General features: G+C 36.1%; 1 protein-coding gene across 1 annotated transcript; it reads left to right on the top strand.

Annotated features, from left to right (window-relative positions):
• The first annotated feature begins 3,657 nt into the window (after positions 1–3,657).
• Mks1 (Meckel syndrome, type 1) lies at positions 3,658–11,224 on the top strand. Its single transcript, XM_043011576.2, has 14 exons — positions 3,658–3,725; positions 5,378–5,455; positions 5,641–5,829; positions 6,251–6,401; positions 6,776–6,855; positions 7,171–7,293; positions 7,546–7,656; positions 7,797–7,905; positions 8,215–8,386; positions 9,199–9,327; positions 9,496–9,594; positions 9,826–9,992; positions 10,352–10,448; positions 10,729–11,224. The coding sequence occupies exons 2-14, from the start codon at positions 5,388–5,390 to the stop codon at positions 10,845–10,847; spliced, it is 1,614 nt and encodes a 537-aa protein (XP_042867510.2). The 5' UTR covers positions 3,658–3,725; positions 5,378–5,387; the 3' UTR covers positions 10,848–11,224.
• Positions 11,225–12,500: the final 1,276 nt, after the last annotated feature.

Raw genomic sequence — 12,500 nt, 5'->3', positions numbered from 1 at the left:
ATCGAATGCATCTTCACTAGATGGTGACTTGCATTTTTGGAAACCTCCTAAAAATATTCAGAAATGAAAAATGACAAATACACAAAAATGAATGTGAGGATTTTTTAAAGGTGTTTTATAGCGTTTTTATGAAATCTATCCCGAACTAAAATGGCCCTTGCCAACAGACATGCGTTAGGTATCACTTTAAGTGCTTCACATATTTTATATGAATTACATTTCTAGATATTTTCTCAATCACAGTTGCTATAGGAATATAGATCCTTACAAAGAAATTGAGAGAGAACACTTCAAAGTATTTCAGACTACAATCAAAGTCACGATTTGGAGTCAACATATGTATCAGTTGAATAGATGGGACTTGATGATTTCAACTGAGGGAGGAAACAAAGCTAGAGCATTAACTCATAATGTAAAGAAATTCATGGTCCTAACATGATACTTGACACTGACTAAGTATCCCAAGCCTGTCCACTTTCGGTAAGATTTTGCTTGAGTCATGCACGACGTCACAGTGCCTTCAAATATGGAGTTTGTTACTTGGGTTTCAATCGGTCTTCGATAGGCAGGTTGCACATATTTGTATAACCTGACACTTCTCTTTACATTTATTTATCAAAGCAAATGCTAGAACAAGAGTGGTATACCTATAGTCCACAAGGGAAAAAAATAGAAGTTCACGAAAACAAAATAAAACTTCGGGGTCACATCCCTATACAGGTTCCTCTTAATTCCCTTTCAGAAAGAGAAAGGCATCGTAACATTACATATAAGCCCTGCCTTCCTCTTATGATTGAACTTTGGTCAGAAGATTCAGGAACTCTAAATGCTCCGACACAAACGTCACAAAATAAAAATTATTTGATGGAACGACATCAGCGAGAAAAGAAGGAGGAAAATTTAGTCAAATTAAAGAAATTGTGATCTTTTTACCATTACCATTGCCAGGCCTTGCATATTGATATTGCTCATATTTGGGGCAATTTCCTTTCTCACTTTTTTCAATAGAACCCAAAGAATAATGAATCAACTACTCCACGCTCAGGATTGTTGTTATGGATATATATTCTTTGAAAAATAGTATAAAGGTAGTAAAGCAAATCAATATAGATGAAAGAAAAAAATATGAGTATGTATATTTTCAATGCAAATATCTCTTTTCTCATGTTTTTCTTTCGGCCATTCATCTGAACGCGATAAAAAAGGTTTGCATATTTTGCTTCTCAAAGTGTGAAATGTGACATAAAAATAGCACGAAACCACAACCCAAAACCGATATATAAAAAATCGTCTTGAGTAAAACCCTCCTATTCTCTGTTATTTCATCTCGAAAACTAACAGACCAATTTCAAAAATAGATCCCCACTACATAAAAACAAAAAAGTAAAATAATCTTAGATCGTATGACTTATTTGAAATCCTCAAATAAACCCAATAGATATACAAATCCCATTGACAACCCACGCCAGTTGAAGGAAATTAATAAAATGGATCGGTTTCCATGGTGGTGATCGTTACCCTCCTCAACTCGGTCCAAATCCGGGACTCGAACCCGTGTGGATTGTAGTCTTACATTATTTTACGAGAATGGTAATGTAGGTATGTTTATCGTCCTCTGTTTACGTTGACTTCATTCTGTATCCATTCATTATGTATTCATTCTGTATCTGGGATTACTGAAGTGAAATAATAATAACTTTATTTGATTCAACGGATCATGCTACGATATTCTCCATCGACCGTATGTATTTGAAAATCTGACAGAAAACAGCATAAATGAGAAAATTTTATAGGCTAGAATGGAGAGCTAGTGAAATATACATGACTGAAATTGATTATTTAAAGCCGAGATGTGAAACTGACGTGAAACTTACCTTGTAGAAATATATATTTTCCCAATTTCACCCTTATCAACATTCAGCACAAGAGAGAGCTGGTGTTCATATGAAAAATGGGTAATTGCCGCTGAGGAATTGTTAAACTTATTTGATAGTGTTATCGTAAGAAGAGGGAGAAAATAGGGTTATTATGACTAACCTGGAATAACTAAAAACGTATTTGCTACATGATGCATTTTGCGAACGTGGGGAAGAAGTGTGACACTGAATGTAGGTAAGAACAGGCACTCAAAAGATATTCGACCAAAGTCTGCGGCACTAATATTCACGTTTCATTTATTCCAAACCTCTAGGAATCGAAAGATTAAAATGGGGACAGATTACATGCCTTTCGAACTACCAAATTTCTGTTAGTGATGCGAGGAACCTAAGTTGTGTTTGTGGTTAGGCTAGAAAAGATCTCATATCCCTCAATTAAAAACAAAAGGTCAACCAATTTTCGTCCTCATTAAGTAAGTCAAAACTGCCGTGAGGACGTGATGGGAAAACTGATATAAAATTCGACTCGGAATATATCTACTCTAAAATGAAAGGTTTCTTTTAATTAAGGAAGCATACATGGATTCAGTGTTCGAATCTACATTGGAAAATATACAGGCGTGGTACAATAAAACTACGCTAATTTAGGCCCGCAGTGTTTAGTTGTTTGAAATAAGGAAAAGGAGAATGATTATTAAAATCAAATACAAATTATAAGAAGACAATGTCAACTTTTAAAGAGAAAATGTTTGATTATTTAAAGAAAATACATGATTATTAGATGAAGGGCATAATTGTTAATTATATCAGACCCACTGGTTTTAAACCAATTACGACAATATTATGTGCATCTCCCACATATTACAAAATTTTACGCACAGACCAAACGAACAGACCAAATTAAACAGTATATACGAAAATGTCTTGTTACTAGAAGGAAATACCAAACTATCTGTAGTATAAGTCAAAATATTACGAGAAATGTCTAATTACAAAAAATTACTAATTATTCGAGTCAGACGCAGTCTTGTTATCAGAAAGAGTGTTTGATGGTTGGAAATATTTCTAATTATTCAGAAAATAAAATTGAGAGAAGAGTCTGTTAGATTGCTAGAAAACACACACACACACACACGCATATATATATATATATATATATATATATATATATATATATATATATATATATATATATATATATACACAAACACATATATATGTATAGTATATATTTATATATGCATATATATATATATATATGCATATATATATATATATATATATATATATATATATATATATATATATATATATATATATATATAAACACACACACACACCAACACACACCAACACACACAGACACACAGACACACACACACACACACACACACACACACACACACACACGTATATATATATATATTATATATATATATATATATATATATATATATACGTATATATATATTTATTTATATATATATATCATATATATATATTATATTTTATGTACATATAGAAATATAACCTATATTAGAAAAAAGTGTTGATTGCTTCATCAAGTGAGAAAAATAGGGATTGACTAGAGAGAGAGAGAAAAAAAACGAAAAAAACTCCCCTCATTATATTTCTGTAAAGCCCCTCTTCCCCTTGGCAGAAAAGAAATGGGCAGTAAATAATCTATAGCATCTAGACATCTGTAGAAAAAAAAACAAAAAAATAGCAAACTTCTTCCTCTGAAAATCAAATTGCCCACAAAATTGACCTCAGCGATGCCATCTAGTGGTCGTTTTCAGAACTAACTTCCCAAACAAACAGACGGTTGTTGTTGTCGTCAGCTGACAGGTACGAGTCACATGTTTAAATGATAACAAAGATAAAGAATCACCTCACAGACGTTAGTTAGAGACATATTAGATGCTAAGTCTGTTTTATCTGTGGTTTGATTGATATGGCAATTAAAGTAACGTCTTGGTATCGTGTCACGGTAAATTTTCCGAACAACGCCGCGTTATGAAATACCACAAAAGTGGTATCGATGGATTCCTCTCAACCTCTACTATTCATATATAGTGAAATTAATGAGCGCTTGCACCCCTGGACCCCACAATCTGGGTCTCTTTTCTTAAGGCACTTCGTGCTACCTCGTCCTACTTCGGGGCATATTTCGCTTGCAAAATCTTAACCCAATGACCTACCTAACTTTGCCTAGTTTTGAATTAATCCCTAGCCAAAGGGGGGCTTCGCCCCCCCCCCTGGACACCCCCTTTTTAGGGCACTTCGTGCAACATACCTTGGGCAAGATATCCCGAATCCACCATCCTCGCCCTGAAATTCAAACATGGCTGTGTTTACGTATTTACGGATAGTAGCAAGCTGTGGACTGGATACCCCCAAGGAATTACCTGCATGTGCTGTTATGTTCTCTCAACAGATGGCGCAATATTCCCCATTATTTACAGTATAATTATAGTGCCCTCTATTGAGTGGTCGCGTCATCATCGGTCCTAGTTTCCTATCCTGAGGAATATATGAGACGAAGACTCAGTTGCTGTCATCATGGCGCAGTGTGAGTGTTATCCGTGTTGCGGCATTTTCATCTACAGGACTAATTACGCATCATAAGTATCACGAAGTGCCCTGAATAGGGGAGATCCACAACGGGGCGTAGCTCCCTCTTCGCAAAGGCTGACTTCAAAACTAGGGAAAGTGAGGTAGGTAGTTGGGTTAAGGTTTTCGTGATACCGAAGTAGCACGAGGTAGCACGAAGTGCCTTAAAAAGGGGGGGGGGGTCCAGGGTGGGGGGCGAAGCCCCCCCCTTGGCTAGGGAAAACTTCAAACCTAAGCAAAGTTAGGTAGGTAATTGGTTAAGATTTTGCATACGAAATATGGCCGGAAGTCATATTTTACCCCGCAATTTCCCTGATCTACTTCATGCCCTCCCCTACTATCGGGACCCAGATTGTGGGCTTCAGGGGTGCAAGCGCTCATTAATTTCACTATATATGAATAGTAGAGGTTGAGAGGAATCCATCGATACCACTTTTGTGGTATTTAGCGACGCGGCGTTGTTCGGAAAATTTACCCGTGTCACATTACCTAGAATTCAAGTAAAACAGTACGTAATAGACTCGATAGATTGGTATATTTCTAAGATATGTTTCATCTTTGACATGGTTGTTGAAGATGAAGAAATAATCACGATGATAATTTTGAATAGATAACATCAAGCGATTCCATGGCCTCTGCGCATCGGCAAAGGCCAACAAACCTTGAAACCTCTATGTATAGGCCTATTCTAGTAAGGTAGCAGTTAGACTATTTGACAATGAATTGACTAGGAAGACTAATAGATAGCAATGACTTCGGCCACTTCTAGAGTTATTTATTTGTTTATTTGTTATATATAAAGCCTTTTAGCTTTGTATGATAAATATAAAATGTACATACACTCTCCCAGAGTTGCCGAGACTAATATTTCTTGCTTCTCTTAATAGGTGAAGGAACATGGAGCCCGCAAAGGATCATTGTGCTTACTATTATACCAAAGAACAAATAGAAAATCTCAGAATAAGGTAAAGATTATCAGTATTATTATTGTTGGTATTGTTATTATTATTATTTTTTATTATTGTATGTATGATTCATTTCACTACTTATTTATATGAATTTTGATTTGCTTACACACTATTTTTAATCAGAAGAATTTGAAGAAGGAAAGATAAAAGTTAACGAGAGATGTGACTTGCAAATTCTCCAGGACAGTCCTGCAGCAACTCACAGGCTCCCAGCTGGTTGACGCGTCGCCGAGAGTGGTAGAAAATACTCCGGCCGTGGGAGAGGTCGACCTGAACCTCGCAAATCTTTCTGTGCCTACTGCTTCAACGAGCGATGGCGGCGCTTCACACACGCAACAGCAAGTTATTAAGTGGCAGCAGAAACTGTTAAGGTAGGTAGTGAGTTTTGTGAACATTAATGATTGCAATGTTTGACGCAGATAATTACGATTTTAAAGTTTATTTGTTTGTGTGTGAGTGAGTAAGTAAGTAAGTTGGTAAGTAAGTAAATAATTAAGTAAGTAAATAAGTAAATAAGTAAATGAGTGAGTGAGTGAGTAAGTAAGTGAGAGTGAGTGAGTAGGATATTGCAAGAAAATCGTTACTATCATTATAATATTCTTACTGTCACTATAATTTTATAGAGATTAAAGCATTTAATCCTTCTGTGACAAGCTTTTTCTTGGGGTTGGATCACTTTTATACTGCATTTTTGGTTTAAAGAGCAAACAAGTTATTCCTTCAGTTTTAACTAACACATCATACAAAATGCTAAGTAGTATTAGCTGAGATTCATGTGCAGTTATTTTCCAGCCCTTTTGAGATAGTGGAATATGGCCGTCCTATATACGCGGAGGATTCGCAACATAAGTCGTACCACGAGCAGGCAGTGAAATTAAAGAAACGCAAGCAGTGGAGGAGAAGAATTTTCACTTATACACACCAGGATAATTATCAAAGCCAAGTAAGATTGGTGGTATGATTGTGACAATTGCATGAAGATTATGGAAAATTAAGTATTATATGTAATTTAGAAAGACTGGGGTACTGTTTATTATTGTTTGTGTAACTAAAATGTAGAAATACGTCTAGTTGTTGAGTGGAAATTCAGGAATTAAATACTTTGTAGTGTGGTTGTGTAATGTGTAGAGATATAGAGAGAAATATTGTAATATAGTTTCAAAATTAATGCTTTATAGTTTTGTATTGCTTTGTATAGGAGGATATATAAAATTAGAAATTTTGTAAACTAATTGAAATTCAGACTTACAATACAGAATGTGCAACAAGAGGACCTTTTACATGCCAGTATAAGACTAATACACAAGATAATTTCAGATCCACATCAGAGCCAGCACAACAAAGCAGATGGAACCAGATACGTGTGTGAGACAAAGGAAAAGAACAGAAGGCGAAAGGTAAACACTGATAATATACAATGGATTATGATAAAAGAGAAAGAATAATCACTTGCAGACAAGCTAGGGAATTATGTAACACTCGCAAAAGAGCATATGTTTAGTAAGTTTGAATTGAATGTTAACAGGGTCATTTCCTGTTTATAGATATTGTAGGGTTGCATAACATGCATAAAGATTTAGGAATGAAAATTTCATTAGTTGACCTCATTGCAACCCTTGCATAGGCACCCCTCTCTCTCCTTCCTAGACCCCACCATATTTAGTGTAACTTATGGGATGTCCTGTAACTTTAGGTACTTACTCATTTTACAGAAATGCTAGTCAAAGTGCAGCCCTGGTGGATGGCAGGAAAGGGGGAGAGAAGAACGGCACAGAAGTAACCAAGTCGCAACAGCAGCATTTTTACATCATGGCAGATCTAGCACCACCTGAGTTGTGAGTTGTGAGAGAAGTTTTGATGTTAAAGCTCGACAGAAATTGCTCTAATTATAATGTATTGTCTTGTTGCTCTGGTTATACTTAATTGTAAAAGGTGCATCTTGGATCCTTAGCACAGTCATATTATGTATGATCTCTCCACGAATTCTAATTAGTTATGTTTTATTAATATTATCCTTTAGCATAAGTAAAATGAGTTCATGCTTTGAGATTCTACTAAGCACGTGATGACTTTCCTATTAAATGCAGCCTAGGAGAAACCAGAGCGCACGAAGTGGTACTGTGCACCCTACGGTACAATTCTCATGGTCAGCTGACTGTCTCACCCGACTTCTCCAAACTGAATACAAAACCATTTAGGTAAGACACTCCTTTCTAAGGGTGCTTGTTTCCATTACATCTTTCTGCGTAGATTTTTGGAATCGAAATTGAATTGGTCTATACTTCCACGAGTTTTGAAGTTTGTCTACATTTTTTCCTCTTTCCATTTTTTCCCACAGATTAGAGAGTTTTGGCTCTGATAATGCTCTTTATGAATACACCGTTGAAAATTCTTCTTTAGCGCAACCTCTGGAGGAAAAGCAGAAGGAAAATGAGTTGATTCAGCAGGTTAATATTGGAGTGAATTTGACTGTTATATAAAAGTATAAGTGAGCTTGAATTCTTAATGAAAGAAGATGCAGTGAAGCCCAATTGTTATATCTCAAAAATAGTAAACTACAAACTTAAGATCACATAATAAATTTCATTGCTAAAACAAGTGAAAGAAACAGGTTTGAAGATACATATAGAGTCCTATAATAAGTCCATGAACATTTTTTTTAGACAGAAGGAAACATGGTCAGATAGTATAAGTTACATTACATTACAGTTTTAAACAAGATAAGACATTTGCTTTCTTAACCTCTCTATTTTTAGATATCACGGCAGCGTATGGAAGAAATGCAGCAAATAGTTGGGTTAGACTGGAACACACAGCAGTTAGGTGAAGGTGAAATAAGACTGGTTGTTACAGGAGAGATTTGTCGCGCGCAACACTTCACAGATGTTTCGTCTTTGTACCTTCATTATGTCCTACATCTTCCTCCAGGTAAATTGCAAAAGCACTATGCACTTTAATATATGATACTTTTATTAACCCTTCCAAGATGGGCTATATCTTCATATGTTCTGCCTAGGATGGGTATTTGAAGATGTTTCATTTTCTGTTATTTACTAGACTTATGATATATGAGTCTATATTGAGAAATGATCAAAGTGATACTTATTAGCTCTAAGTATGATGCATTAGTTGCATAACTGAGCGAATAACTAGAATGCGAAAGTGATCTGAAACTGAAAAAAATGCCCATAGTGGAAGGACTGAGTTTTGTTTTTCTTAATTGTTTTTTTATTATTAGGGAATTCCCTTGAAAGAAGTATGGTGATTTCCCAGAATGGTTTATGATCTTTTTCATGACAGAATATATATAAAGTTTTTCTTTTCCTCAGCTTAGCTTGTCAGAATTTTACAAAGTAGCTCTTGTATTCTAGGCCTTATATTGTAAGCTTTAATAAACCGATACCTTCTAAGTACCTCCCCCTCAACATTGTATGCCCCCCTCTACAAAAATGCTCAGAACAACACATGCAATGTATGTGTTATTACATGAGATGTAATAATTTTATTAGTCACTTTCTCAGATTTATCCCTGTCCCTAAGGGCTCCAGCATGCTGAGCAGAATTTGATTGGTGATAGCTTAGGGTACTTTTTACCAGCCCTATTAATCGCTTGGGCATTTAGATGTATAGGTATTCAAAACCATTTGTAACTCAGTTTTAGTTCTCCTGACCCAAATATAAGTAGAAAGTTTTTGAAAATGTACAGGTAAATATTAATGGACTTGTATGCTGAATTGCAGGATGGAGACACAATTCAGGGGCGGACTGTGAGGGCTTCACTCCTACCTGTGTGGTTGGACACCTAGAGGATATTCCAACTGTGCATTATTCCACACCCTTCGCTGTTGATGTGACGCGGATGAAAGGAGGTCAGTATGCAGAAAGTCTGTGTTTGTGCGTTTGCTTATGCGTGTGTGCGTGTGCGTGTGCATGAGAGAGAGACCAAAAAAAAAAAAGAGAGTGTGATTAATTGATTTATTGATTGATTTATTGATTTTGTGATGTATCCTGCTATTTGTAATTTTTGTTCTTGCCAGGTAAAGGTTGGCCACAGATGTTACTGGCAGTATTTTCTGTTGACTGGTGGGGCCGGGAGAGGGACGAAGGATATGCATCTTTTGTTCTCCCAACACCTGGTAAGTTCAGGATTCTGAAATTAATCGGTGTTCCTGTAACAGATTATATGTATGTAGAATGGTTTTGGACAGGGAACGCATGTGGACTGCCAGTGAATCCTTTACTAATCTGTCATTAGTATTAGTTGGTTTGATTGATCATATGTTAAATATTATTTTTTTGAATTTGATCTTTGGATAGAATCAAGTTTTAAATTTTCCCATACTGCATCTGTTTGACATTCCCATCAGGCTATGACTCGCACAGTGACGACGAGAGGAAGCAAAGCGGACTTCACCGAGTGGGAACATGGCGACCAGCTCAGCCTTCACCTATTGCGTCAATGCGGAGGTTCTTTCTTGGGGGATGTCAGCTCATGGCGGATTCATCGTATCTGGCTGTTGATTATTGCTCTGAGGTGTGTGCGAAGATCTGATTATATCCTAGGTTTCCCATGGCAGATGAGATGCTATTTTTTGTGTGTGTACATTGAAGTGTAACAAAATTGCAACTTTTATGCTTGAATGCTAACAATTGACCACCTAAAAGTGAAATGATTATATAATTACAGGGTAACAGGTCTATCTATCTGTTTATTTATCAATCTATCTACCTGTCTATCTATCTATCTATGTATATATATATATATATATATATAAAATGTGTTTTATTTTTTATAAAGGCATATTGAAGGATTGTATGACCCAAAGACTTTGTCTGAGGTAGGACTGAAGCACATTAACCAGCAGGTTCTAAAAGGTTCAGTTTTGTCTGCAGAATGGGCGTAAGAGTCGCTTGGGATTTAGGACTGTGACTAGTGGCACAGTTGAACTTAGAACCAACACCCTCATTGAATCAAACTCAAAAATAACGGGTAAGTAGTGATTTTTAAGTCAAAGCTGTTCTGTTACTATTGAGAGGAAATTGTGTTAATGATAATTACACATCAATACATGCGAATACAGTGTATATTAAATCTATGTGATTTTAATAAAAATTAGTGATGATAACCAAGGATTATAAGATTGGCCAATTAATGGTCCTTAATTGTTGAATAGTTTGCTTAAACTTTGCACTTTAGGATGCCATATCCTATGTATTTGACACTACCTGATTGAAAATGAAAATACCCAAGAAGTTTTCCTCTCACACAGAATCATGGAATTCAGCCGTGCCTTGGAATGCTCCCAGTTGGCAGTTGTCAACTCGCGCAGTTTTAGATGCCTTCAACAGATCACGACAAAAGCTTCGAGCAGCTAAACAGGGCGTATAATTGAATGTCAGGAGTGTGGATCTTACCTTTTATGTTACTCAGGAATGCAGACCTTGTGCTGTAGTTTACTTGAGAGCAAAAGTCTTATGAATGTTTGAGGTATGGAGAAACAATATGGAAAAGTATATTTGAATGAAATGTTGCCATATGCAGTGCCTAATAATAATTACTTTAATACAGTAACACAAGATCTTAGCAAGTGTTCATGAACATATATATGTGTGTGTGTATGTGTTTTGATTTATTTAATTTTTATTTATCAGATTTATGTATGCATATTCATCTTCCCATACATTAACATGAATCACTTAATTAATGATATTTATTTATTTATCTATGTATTTATAGAAAGAAGTAAAACTAAATCACCAACCAAATGGAATGTTTTTAATAATTTTCTTCCTTGTTTTTTTATTATTCTTTGTACCAAACTCCTTTCACTGCTACCATAACTTCAAGTAAGAGGACTGTTATGTTTTTGAATGGCTAATTCACATTTTTACTGTAAATGAGTCATTGCATATCATCATTGTCATGAATAAACAAACTTTTTAAAGACTGACGTGACTGCCTTGTCAAGCCTTTGTCTGGCTGTTTCGCCGAGTGATTGGGTGCGTAGTGACTTGTCACTGGTGTGCCTGTGCTTTTCAAAATACCTTGGCGAAATGTCCAAGCACACCCAAAACCTCCATTGTTGTTAACAGGCAAAGGAAACATTTTTTACTTGAACTGAACATGAATAGGGTATATTTGTTTGTGTTACATATTACATGAAATGGTAGAGTATCTTTACAGTATTTTAAAGCCTACTTAACTTCAGTATCCTATTATTGCACATTGTGGAGAGCAAATAAAGTGTTTTTAACTCGTTGCCGACAGGTATAGATTTGCTTACTCAAGCTCCAGGATTTGTTTTATTTCTGAGCGAAGCAACTTCAGCAATATACCTTGATTTTTCTTACTCCCTTGTAGAGCTAGAGCCATTTTTGTGTTATTTACTGTTTTTAGAGACTTAAATCTGTCATATCACAGTCTCTATAAATTCTGCAGTTGACTAAAATTGTAGTTCAGGGTCCATATCAAGTCATTTTTTCTTTATACTCAATGTGATAGCAATATTGCTGGTTTAACCCATCCACGACGGGGGAATTCTAGCCTTGAATGTCCCAATGCCGGGGCGTTTGAATTATTAGGCCTAAATCAATTGAATGGCTGGCACAATACTGTACCGCCCGGCCACTGGGCTTTTGAATGAGCAGTACAGTACTGTACCACCCGTTCAGTGTAGGTTAAGGGAGGACAAAAAGCAACTTTATTTTCTCATATTTGTGTACTGTCAGGAAAGAACATGAAACTTATAACCATCCAAAATGAAGAGGCAGGGAAGAGGAAGGAAACTTGTGATTTTGACAGTGAGTGGCACAATAAAAGGCATCCCTACTGGCACAGAGGCACATTGTAGGCATTGGGCATGGTGTGTGTCAACTTCCTCCTCTTGTTCTGCCTGCACATCTTTCATCTGAGGGTACTTTAGAGCAAGAGGTCGGCAACTTAATATGTGCCATTGCTCTATAGAGATAGTGCTTGCCATAGACCATAGATGGGTGCCATTCAAGGCTCTCTCTCCTGCTGGTGCTAGAAGAAAGTGGTGCT

Source organism: Penaeus japonicus, unplaced genomic scaffold (genome assembly GCF_977035675.1).
Source record: "Penaeus japonicus unplaced genomic scaffold, GWHDUDI00000001_assembly GWHDUDI00000029, whole genome shotgun sequence".
In the NCBI taxonomy this organism is placed as follows: Eukaryota; Metazoa; Arthropoda; class Malacostraca; order Decapoda; family Penaeidae; genus Penaeus; species Penaeus japonicus.
This window is presented reverse-complemented; position numbering and strand designations above follow the sequence as displayed.